The sequence below is a fragment of the Stylophora pistillata genome, chromosome 2, assembly GCF_964205215.1.
Source record: "Stylophora pistillata chromosome 2, jaStyPist1.2, whole genome shotgun sequence".
In the NCBI taxonomy this organism is placed as follows: Eukaryota; Metazoa; Cnidaria; class Anthozoa; order Scleractinia; family Pocilloporidae; genus Stylophora; species Stylophora pistillata.
The window spans coordinates 37040488-37055974 of NC_142520.1; the positions used below are offsets into that span (position 1 = coordinate 37040488).

General features: G+C 38.5%; 2 protein-coding genes across 5 annotated transcripts in view; one reads left to right on the forward strand and one right to left on the reverse strand.

Moving 5' to 3' along the window:
• LOC111347495 (uncharacterized) overlaps positions 1 to 4068 on the forward strand; it is a 32863-nt gene extending 28795 nt beyond the window's left edge. The window contains exon 15 of the mRNA XM_088751114.1: positions 498 to 4068. Within this exon, the coding sequence (XP_088607240.1) occupies positions 498 to 2984 (2487 nt within the window). The 3' untranslated portion in view covers positions 2985 to 4068. The remainder of the gene's footprint in view (positions 1 to 497) is intronic.
• LOC148739333 (elongator complex protein 6-like) lies at positions 3890 to 10869 on the reverse strand. 4 transcript variants are annotated; one of them, XM_088751229.1, is made up of 7 exons: positions 10753 to 10869; positions 8974 to 9052; positions 8434 to 8504; positions 7698 to 7870; positions 6177 to 6360; positions 5365 to 5517; positions 3890 to 4032 (listed from the first exon to the last, which is right to left on the reverse strand). In XM_088751229.1, the coding sequence occupies exons 1-7, from the start codon at positions 10804 to 10806 to the stop codon at positions 3913 to 3915; spliced, it is 834 nt and encodes a 277-aa protein (XP_088607355.1). In that variant the 5' UTR covers positions 10807 to 10869; the 3' UTR covers positions 3890 to 3912. The 4 variants fall into 4 exon arrangements, with proteins under 4 accessions (XP_088607355.1, XP_088607356.1, XP_088607357.1 ...); XM_088751230.1 differs by having other exon boundaries at positions 8974 to 9077; positions 10753 to 10804; XM_088751231.1 differs by lacking the exon at positions 8434 to 8504 and having other exon boundaries at positions 10753 to 10867.
• Positions 10870 to 15487: the final 4618 nt, after the last annotated feature.

A 15487-nucleotide genomic window follows, 5' to 3' on the forward strand; every position in this document is an offset into this window, starting at 1 on the left:
TTATAGGCCCTAACACTCCTTAGGAAGTTGCAAAAGCTTAGGGTTTATAAGAGGTAGTTTACGGTAGTTCATGCTTTTCACGAAATTGACCAGGTGGTTGTCAAATTAGACTGCAATTACGCGTCAGAATTTAAGCGAAAACGATATCCTGTCCAGCAAAGTTTACCCTTTCCCCCTTTACTGACCCAGTACAAGACCAAGTAAGGCCTGGTCTTGGATTGGCTAATTATCTAGTTTAACAAAGTGAGACGAGCAAGAATGTTACTTAAATGTGTGATATCCCTGGTTTCGGTTTAGCCTCGCGTGAGGTATCGCACAGACATCATGCAGATCATGACACAACCGACGTCCGACCACCCCCTTCTCTCTCCTCTTCCATGTCCTCCGCTCCTTCAAGCTCTTAATTAAGAATCGTCCCTTAAACTTGGCTAAAGCACTTTATAATTTACCTGCATGGCAATAGATATCCTACTATATTCAATTTTTTCTCATTCAAGCTTTACATGGCCACTGCTCCAGAATACACCAACGAACAGCTGAACTATTTCCGTGTCTGCTATCTCGTCACTAATATCATTGCCGAGGGTCTGCGAGCAATCTTTAAACAGGAATGGGATGGTCGTTACAAGACAACGTTAGGTGAGTGGAAAGACGAGCCACAAAATGGTCTGGACTTCAAGAACAGTGAATCTCCGCGCAAACAAAGGGCACGCACGGGTCTACTGGCCACCATGGTCAACGGAAACAGAGCTGAATGGGATTGCACCATGCTGTTTCACGCCATCCTTTTCTCCGATTGTATCGGGAGTGGTCTGAATTTAAGAAGAAAATCAATAGTGGAGGATCTTAGAAAGTTCCGTAACAAATATTTATCAAGCATGCCACATGGCAATCTCTCAGATACAGAGTTTCAAATTGCAATCAAGAATGTTGACGTGTCCTTCCGAGCTCTTGGCCTCTCCACAGACCAAATTCAAGCGATTCAAAATCAGACAAGCTTCCCCACCGAGGAATTGAAGAAGAAAAGGGTTGAGGACCTAAAACAGGAAGTAGAGGTGTTCGAAGCTCAACTAAACAAAGATATTTCTGCCTTCTGCGTCCTCCCGCCTAAACCTACACACGAAGTTGCAGATCGTGATCTTGAGGTGGCTGAAATTATAAAGCAGTTGAAAGACCTCAAAGAGGCCAACAAGAACAGATTGAGTTACTTTTACATCTCTGGCAACCCAGGAAGTGGCAAATCTCAGTTAGCTGGTCTCGTATCGAAAAGAGTCTTCGATCAAGTTAATGAAATCCCACATTCTACATCCTTTGTAATGACAGTAAATGCTGAAAGCCCTAAGACTCTTTTAAAATCGTATGTCTCCTTTGCCCGGAAGCTTAAGTGTCCAGAATATCTCATTTCCAACACGCTTAACTCTCCCGATTTGAGCTCAGACGAGAAGATTTCTCACTTGAAGACCTTAATCGGCACAAAAATCGAGCCCTACACTTCTTGGCTTCTAGTTGTTGATAACGTCAGAAGCATCTCTAACATTTATGCTCATTTGCCAGAGTCTGGAGATGAGCAGTGGGCGAGGGGTCAGTTGCTGATCACGACACAAGACATCGCGTCTGTTCCGTCCACGAGTTGTTTTATTCGTCACGTCTCCGTCAGCAAAGGTGTGAGGCTTCAAGATGCGAGGTCCCTTCTAGAAAAGCTTTCTGGTATCTCAGATTGTGAGACAGAGAAAGTTGCTCAAGTATTGGACTATCAGCCACTTGCCTTAGCAATTGCCGCAATCTATGTCAAGGAGGCTAAGCAGACTAATGACAATTTTGGATGGAGGAATTACCTACAAAGTTTCGAGAAGGGCCTAGAAGTTGAAACTGCAAGAATTTTTGTAGAAACGAACCCAACTTACCCAAAATCTATGACTGAGGTATTAGAGATAGCTGTTGAAGAAGCGATGAAGTCCAGTAACGCTTTACTCAAACACACTCTTACTTTGCTTTCCTTCTGTGCAGCACAGCCATTGAGTCTTGAGATAGCAGTCAATTACATTCGAAACGTAGAGGTAGATATGCAAGATGAAGATGACATTAGGATGAAGATTCGAAGATGCCCTCTGTTGCTGTTCGACGAAAATGAGAGTGGTGTGTATATTAGAGTACATCAGGTTACGCACGATGCTGTCAGCAATGTTGTTGGGAGAAATACTCAGCAACGTGAAGTAATAGTCTTGAAAGCGATCGTTCAGGCACTGTTCCAGTTTGTGGAAGATTATAAACTAAATGATCCAAATGACTTGAATTCAGTTGTTAAAGGAACGCATACTGTTCCTCATTTACGAACGTTAGTAAGAACAATTAGACAGACCTATTCCAAGGAAAATGTATCTGAAGTTGCAGAAAACGATATCTTCCATACGTCTACTACGTTGTACTTCAACAAACTTGCGGAAACTTGCTATAAGTATTGCACGTTCGCCGAGGCAAAAGAATATTACGAGGTGTCGTTTCGCATCCAGGTAAAAACCCTCGGACCTGAGCATGTTGATGTCGCAAGCACGTACGAAAACCTGGGAAATGTGCATTGCAATCTGGGTGAACTGAATCAGGCAAAAGAGTTTTATGATCGCGCACTGGGCATTCGTCTAAAAAAACTTGCAAGCACGTACGGGAACCTGGGAACTGTGCATTGCAATCTGGGTGAACTCAGTCAGGCAAAAGAGTATCATGATCGCGCACTGACCATTCGTTTGAAAATACTCGGACCTGACCATGTTGATGTCGCAAGCACGTACCACAACCTGGGAATTGTGCACCGCAAACTGGGTGACGTTAAAAAGGGAAAAGAGTATCATGATCGCGCACTGGTCATTCTTTCTAAAACGCCTGGACCTGAGCTCGTTACTCGGTGGCCCACGCGTGGTTTTGGAAAACGAAGCAATGCTTCAGCGCATTCTGGATTAGTGACCGCAAAACGTTTGAAAAGAAATTAGGAACTCCTTGTAGGACTTTTTTGATTGAGGTAGTAAGATTAAGATTAATTTTATTGCCGTCTTCGGAGCCAAATTTAATTTTCTGTTCTGACATGTGGGAAAAATGTTCTCAGTTCTACGAGTGATCGAAAAGAAAATTTATAAATTCCCACGCAGAGCTCTCTTTAGTGTAAGGTTTGTAGAACAGTTCTGTGTCTTGATGTCGGGGTGTGGATTTTATGAGTTTTTTTACTTTCCATGTGTTACGATTCAGCTCACGTTTACTCTGACGTAGGCTTGGCCTCTGTTTACACGAGAAAGACACGAAACAGTTTTAGAAATCTAATTTTACCTCGGGTAAAGTACTCGTACGGATGGCGTTAGTTTATTTTCAGTGCGGAAAGACTTGAGAACATTTTACATTGCGAATTTCAGCACTGCTCCTCTTTCAGTTCTTATGATAACAAATAAGACAAACAAATGCAACTACTTAGTTATCTAGTTTTTCATCCACTGAACTCCCAGGTATATATGCATTTCTTTCAATGTTCACCTGTCAATTACTATTTATTCTGTCTTTTTTTCAATTTTTTTTTCCCGAGAGTTACATATAGATTATCTGTAAAGTGCCACCCTCAGTAATGAAAGATTGTAAATAGAATGGGAAAAGTGGTAAGTTTTTTTAGCTCCATGAAGAAATGGGGAAAAACGCTTTTTGTATCTTATCACGAGCGTGGGACAAAGAAACAATGCTGAGTCCCAGGCCCTCAGTCCTTCGGAATCCGCGCTTTGATGCTCTACCACTGAGTCACAGAGACTCTACGATGACCATTAGGCCCATTACCAAGTTCATTTATGACACGTGTCCTGTATAGTGCTGGGATCGGCAACGTCGATAGCATCGTGTTTTGTAAGAAAGATTATCACAGGATCAATTCTTGTTTATTTTCTAAAGAAGTGCCTTGGACATTCCAGGAGCGAAGCAAGTGACATTTTTGTCGTGTATCTTGTATTGAACAATTTTTGAGCTGTGCTTAGTGTTCCTCTGGTCTCTTCTAGTTATGGTTAACTGAAAACAGGAAAATAAAAAAAAAAATCAACTTTCCATACCTGTTGTGATCTACCTACAATTTAAGAAGGAGAATTTACCCTTTGACTCCCAAGATCTGGTCGTTAATTCTCCCCTCTAGCTGTTACACATTTCCTTGTAAATAAGTTGCCAGAATTTGGTGTAAATCAAGAAAACAACTTCTACCTGATAAGTTTGAGTATTCTCATTACCTGTTTGCAGGATAATGTATGAATATTGTAGGGAGAACTTACATGTTGAACACTTCTGGGAGTCAAAGGATTAAATGCACAGGCCAGACCTATTTATATTCTACTGGGGAAACACAGTGGATTGTCTTCTTTAGAGAAAAAACAGACTTCATAATTGGCCTATCCAGCACCTGTGATTACATTAGTATTAGTATTTAGTATTTATTTAGTATTTATTTGTTTAAGCAGGTTGATTAATTGGCAGCTTAGCTGATGTAGACCTGCTATATTAACCCACCTATTCCAGCCCAGGGGAGGACATCCATCACACAGTAATCTCGTGTGTGGGAATTAACGTCTCCTACCCCTAACCCTGCAGGAGACGAGACTTCCATTTACTTGTCCCTATCCGAGAAGACTAGAATATCTAACCATTTCTTGACGTTATAGAATGGTAGCATATTCTGCTCAATTATTGAGCAGAATATGTTGGTCCGGCCGGGGCTCGAACCCTCAACCTCCCGCTCAACAGTCCAGCGCTCTATCCATTGAGCTAACCACGAGGCGGTTTAGCTACCAAATAGGTTCCATCTTAGCCTGGGTCCGCTTAGTAACAGATCTCAGTCATGATGTCAAAAAAGTGGCACTAAATGAGGTGTAACTGAGTGTGTCACTAATGTTTTACCACGTTTTGACATCTTATGAACTCTATTACGGTGCAAACCCACACGGCACTTGCAATCTGTTTGTTTTATATGATAATGAAAAAAGTGCAGCTGTAATCAGAAACATCATCCCTGCATCTGTCCTCCAATAGAATATTGGTAAAAACCAATAAAAATATGTTTATAATCCAGGTTATCATAAAATATTTTTTGTTTTCTTACCGACTTCAGTATTGCCAATACTGCAGTTACTACCCTGAGGAGAATTTCAGATAAAATTCTTTGACCCTGATTAGAACATTCAACCCTAATAGTGTATGTGCAAATTTCTCAATGTAGTAGAAGAAACATGTTCTAATTCCCATCCTTTGACCTGGTTTGGGCTTAGTGTAGTTATACTTACTAAGGATGACTCTTCGGATGTGTTTCAAATAATTTTGAGGGTGTTCCTCAGGTTTTATCTCCCCACTACTAACCTGTCCATGTACATCTTTACAATAACCACTGGTGAGCCCTTTGACTTGAAACTCCATATTGGCAAGGTAACACAGCTGTTTCCATAGCAACTGGGATTCCTCATCATCAGTATCATTGTCACTATGTACAAGTGTCACCAGGCAACCATCTGACTGAAAGTGAAATAGCAATCAAATTTTTACCATAACATTGACTGTGATGCACGTCTTGACATGCAGACTTCAGTAAATCAGCACTGAGTTTACTGCTAATTCCACTCAATTCTCCTTTGTCCCAACTGGATTAGGGAAGAAAGCTGAGGAATTTGAAAAGCTAGAGAGGGAAGACTTATTGCAGACCAAAACTAAGCACATACTGTAGTCTTGTTCAAGTTTCCCAAAATGTCCTTTGTGTATTTCATTAGCACAAGCAGACCTCAATCTAATTACAGTCTGTCATGTGCCAGCAGTCAATTTTTGATACCAGACTGCATGGCTAACCATTAGTTAACCCTTTCACCCTGGCTCATAGGTGACCACAATATCAACTAACTATATCCAAGCAAACAACTGAGAAAAAAGAAATGAAAATATTAATAAGGGTGTTATTATCTGACCCACTAACAAATTCTCTGAATTGACATCAGAAGAGTTGTACAACAGACAGTAAGGAGCATTACTGATCAGATCTTGGGAGTGAAAAGTTTGAAAAAGGAAAACCTAAACAAGGAGAAGTTTCTGAATTAATGGAGAATTCATTTGACTAGAGTACTGCAGTGCCGCCAAATACAGGATTCAAATATCTTGAAATGGTACTTTGTGACATTACATACCACAGTTGGCGAGTGACACATCAGAACAGCACAGTAGTGTATGAAATTGGTGATTTGCTGAAGATGAACTCCAATAGAGAGAAGAGCTGTTAGATCATCAATCAGAAGCAAACAGGGCTTTGTTTCATCACCCAAAGATGACTTGATTCTGTTGTATAATGGCTGAAGAGTAAATGTTGGGGCTCTATGGAAACAAATTAAAAATGATATTTGCTTTCAACCTTCAATTAAGAAAAAACATTTTAGAAAGTGGTTGACCATGTATTGTTAGAATCGGAACTCCACAGTCCATAGTTAAAAATGTATGTCTACAGTGGCAGACGAGAAATAAGGTTGTTTCTACCTTTCTTGTGAGGAGCATTTTAACAGATTTCCTTGCATAGTTTGTTTATCTATAATGGCTTCAGGAAAATAGGAGTTGATGCTACCCTTCCTGCTAAGAGCATATTTCTAGGTTTCCTTGAAAAGTTTGTCCATCTATACTTCTAAGACCAATGTGGGAGAATCAGTCATTCCCACACCTTTTGATCAGGAAGTCAGGAAATTGCTCTCTTTTCCTATGCATTAGGGGTAATCTTATCTTTATGGTATAATACTCCGAACATCAGTGACTAATTAATTCAGCAAATGCAATGAAATTGTCACTTATGGCAAACACTATATTAGATTTCTAGGGCCCAGACTATGGACAAGATTACCCAAGAGTATAAGAGAGGTCGAGACCCTCAAGTTGTTCAAAGGCAAGATACGCCAACTCAGTATAAGTTATGCTCTTGGATGATGGCTGCACTTGCTGTAGCCTCTGCTCCTCGAATTTTGTATATTTTTATTACAAATCCCGTAACTAGTTAACCATAGATTTTCCCCTAGTTTTAATATATATACTACAACTGTAAATATTGCAATGCGAGAGCCACCCTCTTCTGTCTAATTTACAAGGCAAGAATTACTTATTGGATAGTGGGAGTTGAACCCGGTTAACCTACATTATTAAAAAGTGGATTATTGGATAATTCAATTCAAGACTTTTTATTGGCTTAGCCATTATGGTATATGAGCCAAAATACCATAATCTACAAATATGGTAAGCGTACGCGTCAGCTTAAAATCAAAAGGGAGCTAAAAGATCCGGTTTCTTCTTACAAAATAATAATTTCTGGGGGGCGTTTTTAATAAAACAATTATTCCACTTGCGCTTGTTGGATATGGATGATTATAGCCAACGAGGCGCGTAGCGCCGAGTTGGCTATTTATTATCTCATATCCAACACGAGCTCGTGGAATAATTGTTAATTACAATTTCTCTACTCATTTTGTTTTGTTTTGTACTTCAGTTTAGATGATCAGGTGCATTGACTCAATCCAGATACAGGTGCAACTTTGGAATTTTTCGACCAGTCATCAGAGCAGCTCCTGATTAAAATTTTTTGGAAAGACCTCAAATACGTTTAGAAACCTTTTACAGTGGAGAAGGAAACTGCACACTCTACATAATTCAGAATTAATTGCAAAAAGACTTACCTGACATTTATAAAAGGGTTGCTTCTATCTGAATTTTTGTTTCCTAATGTACTACTTTGTGAGTTTTTGAAGGTATCTTGCTGTCTTTCATCACCTAAAGCTTCTGATATACAGCTTAAGCCATCTACATATGTCACCTGGCCACTTTCACAGATACTGCTCAGGTTTATACCCTTAATAATGAAGTTTAAAAAGAAGACAATTAAAAGTGGGTTAGGAATTGCTAAACAAATTTAGATGTTTTAAGTCATTCATTTCCTGGTGAAAGAAGCTGAGAGGGTGAGGAGAGGAGAACCCTCTTTTGATCAAAAATGAAAGAAATGAAAGAAATGGAAGAAATGAAAGAAATGAAATGGAAGAAATGAAAGAAATGAAAAAAAAAAAGGAAGATATGAAAGAAATGGAAGAAATGGAAGAAATGAAAGAAGTGAAAAAAAAAGAAGAAAGAATGATTCATACACACTTATAACTGGTAGCCAGTGAGTTAGACACTGGTAGGTACTAACTAGATGTATATGCAAAAAAAAACAATGCCAAATACATGCTCATAATTATGAAAAGGATGATAAAAATCCTGATGTAAACTTGTTATATCACCAAAAAAAATTTTCTTAATTGTGCTACATTGGGTCTGACTGTCCCTTCAAGATTTTAAAAAATTGAAATCATGGTAAATAAATTATCAATTATGTCAATTCTACATTAAATTAAAAATATAGACAGGTCTAGTCCTCACCAATTTCTGTGCAACATTACTGTAATGAGAAAAAGACTGGACCAAGGCAACAAAAAGTACTTTGAAACCTCCTAAAAAAAAACAGAAGAAAACAAACAAAGTTCTGCATTTCTATAAAAATACACTGCAGTGGAACTTTCTCCCACTGGGGAAACTCTTGGGATCACAGAGATGTGTCTCCTGAATTATAGGGGACCGGTATATTTATCCTTCACAAGTGACAGAAGAGGGGGGAACACAAGTGACTGAGGATAGGGGTCTTCACAAGTGACTGAGGATAGGGGTCTTCACAAGTGACAGGTCCTACTTTGGTGACTTTCTAGAACATGGGAGCGATTCAAGCAAGGATCCTATGATAAAAAATTTTTGAAATTTATCATAATGATAAATTACACCACTTGTTCATGAAGTGTGCTCTTTTTTATGGAAATTTGAAGGCAGTATCATGCAGAATAAGCAGTCTGGGCTAGTGTAGAATGAATATCATTAACAGTTGCAGCTCAGTAATCATAGACTTCTGAACAAATTAACTCCACACACCTTTAATATATAAGGATAAGAAGTGATGAATGAGAAAGCTTCCATCATTTTGACAATCTGTTATCAGCAAGAACTTTCTCTGTAGACCATAAATCATAAGAATTCTGTAAAACATTAGAATTGTAGTACCAGTATTTCAATCAATTCCATGTTTTTTCATTTGATAAATCCTTTTTTTTACATAACACCATAGTCAAATATGATATCATGGGGTCCCCACTGATTGTGCTTTTGAAGAGGGATGGCGGGGCAGGGGAAAGGGGGATAGGAAGGGTTCCTTAAAAATCAACAGTATGAGGTTGACCACGCCACAGGTGTGATGTATAATGAGTCCAAAGTCACTTTGATTAACAGCTAGCGACAACTTAGCCTCTAATTTATCTCCTCTTCGCAAGATTTTATATTCTATTGCACTGGGGTACAAAATCATTTTCCTTCAAACTACCTTATCTTTTTTTATCTGGGTTAAGGCTCAAACATACACCTCCTTGGTAAGACCTAAGAATTAAGGCTCAAGCATTAAGACTTATTTTAGAATATGGAAGTACTGCATGGGATCCTTACAGGGTGTACCAAAATAACTGGCTCAAACAAGTACAGCGGCGTGCTGCAAGTTTTGCTACTAAAACATATTCAAGACAGGAAGGCTGTGTTACCCAAGCATAAACCCATCTTACTTGGCCAACATTTAATTTAGAGCACAGAAGGAAAGTGAACAGACTAACTTTAATGTACAAGACACTACATGGCTAAGCAGCTATCAATATACTGTACCACCTTATGTGAAACATACAACTGTAATGAAAACTAGAAGCTTTGATCACATTATGTGATGAGTATAAATACAGTTTTTTGGCCCAGAACAATCGATGAATGGAATAGTTTACCATCAAATATCATAAGTATGACTTCACCAAGTATAACTTTAAAGTGGCTGTGTATAATTATCTCTCTGCTTAAGTTTTAGCTCTACCAATTTCTATTTATTTTAAAAAATTGCTGTTTCGAAATTATTTGTTACTTAGCTGCACATACATTCATACACATTTATTCATTTTTATCTTTGCACTTCGCACTGGAATTTTCTGTATGTCCTCATAGGATTTTGCAAATGAAGTATGTAGATGTAGATGTAGATATCTGTTAGATTGTATAGCGAGTTCTGAAAGGCTACTGAGGTAGGAAATAATTCTTCCAATTCCCCAATTTGCTAATATTTCTACCTCTGGCTTAGTATTTACCCCAACCCTTATTGCTGCAGAAATCCCAGGGATTGTACGATCGAGACCCACGATGAAGCCAAACACCTATCCTTAACCTGAAGATTATACTTCCCTATTTCTGAGGTATCCGTGGTTTGTCACTGAAATTCACTTTGTAACATTTTATTCCACAAGATCTACAAATTTTCAACTTGAAATTATTAATCTAAGGTTTGTACAAACATAAAAAATGATTTCTCAAACAAACCGTAACAGTGTGTCTGCATTCCCCACGGTGGTGTTGGAGCTGATAAATGCGATTTCGTATAGGTGCACGATCCTTCGCAGTAAAGCACTATTTAAGCAATAGTGAAAATTTTCACTATTGCTTAAATAGTGCTTTACTGCGAAGGATCGTGCACATAAATCGTATAATACGTTTCATAACCGCAGTTCATATATATGTATTTCATATATATTTGTTGTTTAAATGCGATTTCATTAACAACAAAAAATAAACACATCTATGAGAACTGGAAAATCACTGGTTCATTACACTCTTTGTTTACCTTCTTACCTTTGGTGGAGACTTTTCGCTGAAATCTGTCAAAGAATTTAAATTTCCAAACATGATTGGAAATCGAGCAATTTTAAGTCCTGATGCTACGCTATGTAATACCAATTGAATTGTCCTTTTTCACCCTGTTTATGAAATGAAAGTTTTGCTTTCCAGTTGAACAATAGACCGGTGTCACAGTGATATGTGTACCCCCGTGATATGTGTACCCCCGCACACATATCACTAGTGATATGTGTACCCCTGGTAGGGATACACAAAACACTGAAGCTTTGCACCCGGGCCTCTTAGAGCTTCAAAGAAAACATGGCTACGAGGAACAAATTTTGTGGTTTTATATTTTAAAGTTTCCGATCCAAAATATAAACGGAAGAAGATCACAATGCAACTGAATAACAATACACATATTGACTGCGATTTCCGCGATATGCGTATCCACATTGTATCCCCTAGATGTATTGGGGATACACATATCACTGAACGGCGATCGCAGTGATATGTGTATCCCCTGACTAACTCGCTGTCGTCTGTCAATTTGGAATCAATAGTACACTTACTAGCCATATATAAGCTTAGCTAGTAATTTGCTAGGAAGACAACAGCGCTTGCTTTACCAAGGGATACACATATCACTTACTACGATTTCCGTATTATGCTTAACCCCGAGATATGTTGAGGATACACATATCACTGAACGAGAGATCTCAGTGATATACGTATCCCCTGGCTAGTGCGATGTCGTCTGTGTACTTTTTAAATTTGTCAGTGACAAATATGATTGGGAATCAATAAAACTTGCTGTCAGTTGGTGAAATATCTCATGCACTTACGTACTAGCCAGTAAAGGAGCTAGTAGCAAGTAATTTCAGTGCTAGACAGGCGACAAAGCCGATACGATTGCAGTCACCAGTGATATGTGTATCCCCAACATATATTTTTGTTTACATGACTATTTCGATTCCTTTATACTTCCAATAGATTGTTTGATGTTTGCTACTGGCCCATAAGAACTGTCGGACTCGCGAGTCGTGTCTTTACAGTTCTGATTGTGGAAGATGGTTCAGTGAACGATTTGCGTCTATTAACACAAGCTAGCCGTAATTATTTATTTTTTGGAGGGGAGGGGGGTGGGGGATACACATATCACTGGCCGCCATCTTGGAGGGGGTACACATATCACTAGTGATATGTGTGCGGGGGTACACATATCACGGGGGTACACATATCACTGTGACACCGGTTCACGCTCTTGAGTGCATGCTGGGTAATTAGGGCAAGCAAATCCAAAATGGCGGACACGCTCGGCTACACTCTTTTGCTTGATCTGAATATTTAATGAATATCGGCTTTGTTTCAGAACTGGTCGCAATTTTTAGTATTGACAGTTCAAGATAAAAGTCACAGCTACATTTTGAGCTCTGTATTTTCGATTTTAATGCGTCAAAAAATAAGATATATAATGGTTAACTACCGATGTTGTGTTGGAGGTTGTAACAACGACTCAAGATATCCAAAAAAGATAGTGAAACGGTCACATGTCGAAAATCTTCGCTGGCATTTTATTCCGAAGGATCCAAAGAAAAGAGCCCAATGGATTGCCAGCATATCCAAAGGACTTGTTGGATTCGAACCCGGCAACTACAAGACTGTTTGTTCGAATCACTTTCAATATGGAAAGCCAACGTACTCCTCACCAACTCCAACTTTGTATATGGTGCCAAGTGACTCTAACAAACCTTCACCCAAGAAAAGAAAGCTTGTGGCAAGACACGAAGTTGTCTCTACTGCTGAGGCATCCAATAACTCAAGCTTCAAAGAAGAAGGAACTCAATGCTTGATAATAAATCCGCTAACATACGGAAGTATGAAGTTTGCTGATTTAACAACAGAGCAAGATGTCCAGCGTTTCACTGGATTCCCTAACGTAGAAACATTTCAATTGATGTTTAATACACTCTTTGAAAAAGCCATGTGTATGCACTACTGGAAAGGAGACAAAGAAAGTGCTTTGAAGGACACCACCAAGCCCAGGTCAAATAATGTACAGAGAGCTCTAACCTTGGAGCAAGAGTTTTTGCTAACCATGATGCGAATCAAGCTAGGACTCTTTGTATTTGATCTGGCTTTAAGGTTCAAAGTTTCCGAGGCGACTGTCAGCTCTGTCTTTACCACTTGGGTTAAGCTGATGTCTAAAGAATTAAAGTGGATGATTTCCTGGCCAGATAGGTATTTAATTCAAAGAAATATGCCTGATATGTTTCGACGATATTACAGAAAGTGTAGAGTCATCATTGACTGCACAGAACTATTCTCTGAAACCCCATCAAGCTTAGAGAATGCGGCAATGTGTTGGTCAAATTACAAACAACACTACACGTTAAAGTTTTTGATAGGGATAACACCAAATGGCCACATATCATTTGTCTCTGAGACCTTCAGTGGGAGGTCATCTGATGTTTTTATTGTAGAAAACAGTGGTTTCTTAAACTATCTTCAGCCACATGACCAAGTTATGGCAGACAGGGGATTCAAGATTCATGACCTGTTAGCATACTACCAATGTTCTCTAACAATTCCACCCTCCAAGCATTCCAATCTCCAGATGTCAGGTGCTGATGTTAGGAACACATCACTTATTGCTAATGTACGGATTTATGTCGAGCAGGCTATCAAGCGAATTAAAGACTTTGCTATGTTAAAGCAAGAAATTCCCATTAGCATTCTTTCCCATTTGGATGACATAATCATCATTTGTGCAGCAATATGTAATATGAAAAAGCCTTTGAGTACATAGATTTCATTTCATCAATTATGTTTGCATTTTGTACCAGTCCAAAATGTTCCCATTCAATTTTCTCACAGGTTATAAGCTATGGTAGTCAAGTTTATTTACACATCTTCTAGAATACAATTCCTTTATGGAATTACACAAACATGTTTGTATATAGCTACAACAATGTTCAAACAATAACTTTGAAACTTTAGTAATACTAAATACTATAATGTTTTGGTTTCATCCGCACTATTTTGTACTATTTAGTAGTTTGTTGAGGTCATATTGCTTCCACTCTATAATTTTAATCATTATCTATTGCTTGTTCATTGCAAAATCTGCAAATGAATGTTGATTCTTGTTCAAAATTTGAGCAGGCCCAGTGAAACCATAGCATACAACATTCACACTGAACACTGTTTTCATCATCACATTCAATTTCATCTGGCTCAAGACAGGGTTTTTCACAGACAGCACAATAATAAATAGGCCTAGTACCTAGCAACACCCTAGCAACATAAGTCTTGAAAAAAATTGTTAGATTTGGTATGATATCTTGCCACAGTTTTAAATCAAACTCAATAATTTCAATATGAGCACCACTAAGTGGAGTCCAAACAACAAAAAAGGTTTTAGGACATCCTGTTAGGGCCATTTGTCCTTGTATCTGGTAATAATAACTGTGGGTTCTCTTGAGCATGATATTCCCATTCACTAATTCTAGATAAGTTGTATTGTTCCAATGCTCATCAAATTTCATGTCTGCAAGTGAGTATGGACATTTATACTCAATACAAGAATGACCACAGCAATCGCAGTGAAAAATACCATCTGGGGTAGCTCCCACAAAAGGGTAAGTTTTAGATATAAACAAGCCACAAGTCTGAAGCTTTGCATTTTTGTGTTTTTTGGATTCTTGTGCAAAGAATGATGCAGCAGCATCTCTCTCATGTTCTCTTCCCCATTTAATGGCAGGTATCATTGACAGATCGGTACAATCTAAAATTCGCTCAAGAAGAGGTGTTACTTTGCAATTTGGCTTTCTTTTTCTAAGAATTGTTTTTGTCTTTGTGTATACTTCATGAAAATGAGATGCAGTTATTCTACCTTTTCTTTGCTCTTTCCATATACTGGAGTTAGCCTGATCCCTTGTGGCCTTTTCTAATTCTTTAATGCTACTGTCATTGAAAGATAATTGTTCCAGAAATTGTCTCACTAATTCATCAGCATCTACACCATTGTTTTTAGAGGATATATCATCAGCTATAATTTGTAGTGATGGGGGAACATCATCAGAAGTTGGTGGTGCATATGAAATATGGATGACAGCATCAGGATTTATGTTTCGAAGAGAAGCTAGAAACTTTTGCTTGCTTTCTTCGGTAACAACCCTCAAGGATTCTGGCCGAGGATCAAAGTTCTGTTTTTCCTTGCTATTAATAGCATAACTTGGGTTTTCTTTGACTACCTTGTGGCTTTGGAACACCATGTCCTTTAATTTCATGGGTTGGATGTCTTTCTTGCTAGTATTATTCCACACACATGCCTTATCTGTGCAGGAAGGATCTGTGAAACCTTTCTGGTTGGCAAACTCAACTTTATATAAAAGGGCTATGACATGATTACAGCACTGACTGTATCCAGCTGTACAGCTACAATATGCCCCAAGAATTTCACCGGGAGATTTACAAATTATCCACACTTTATGAGGTTCTTCGCGAATTCTTTGAGATGGAGTGACAGATGCAAACAACAGAACTTTGTCTTGTCCATGAATTGTTTTTGAGTATACAGTGTGCACAAAACCACTTTTAAAGTATGAATACGCTTTTCTGATTTTATATTGACCAATATAGTCAGTGTCGAAAGCTTTTTTTCCAAGTGTAAACGAGAATATTTGACCAATGTTTGTATGCGGCCACTTTGTTACACAGTCCTCCCAATCGACCATGGATAACGGAT

Excerpts from the sequence above, each read along its gene's own strand:
- LOC148739333 (XM_088751229.1), bottom strand. The coding sequence starts at position 10,806 with ATGTTTGGAAATTTAAATTCTTTGACAGATTTCAGCGAAAAGTCTCCA. Across the intron at positions 8,505-8,973 it reads CTTATCCTTATATATTAAAG|GAGGTTTCAAAGTACTTTTT; the intron begins GTGTGTGGAGTT and ends GTTTTTTTTTAG. Across the intron at positions 5,518-6,176 it reads TGTGTCACTCGCCAACTGTG|TCAGATGGTTGCCTGGTGAC; the intron begins GTATGTAATGTC and ends TTTCACTTTCAG.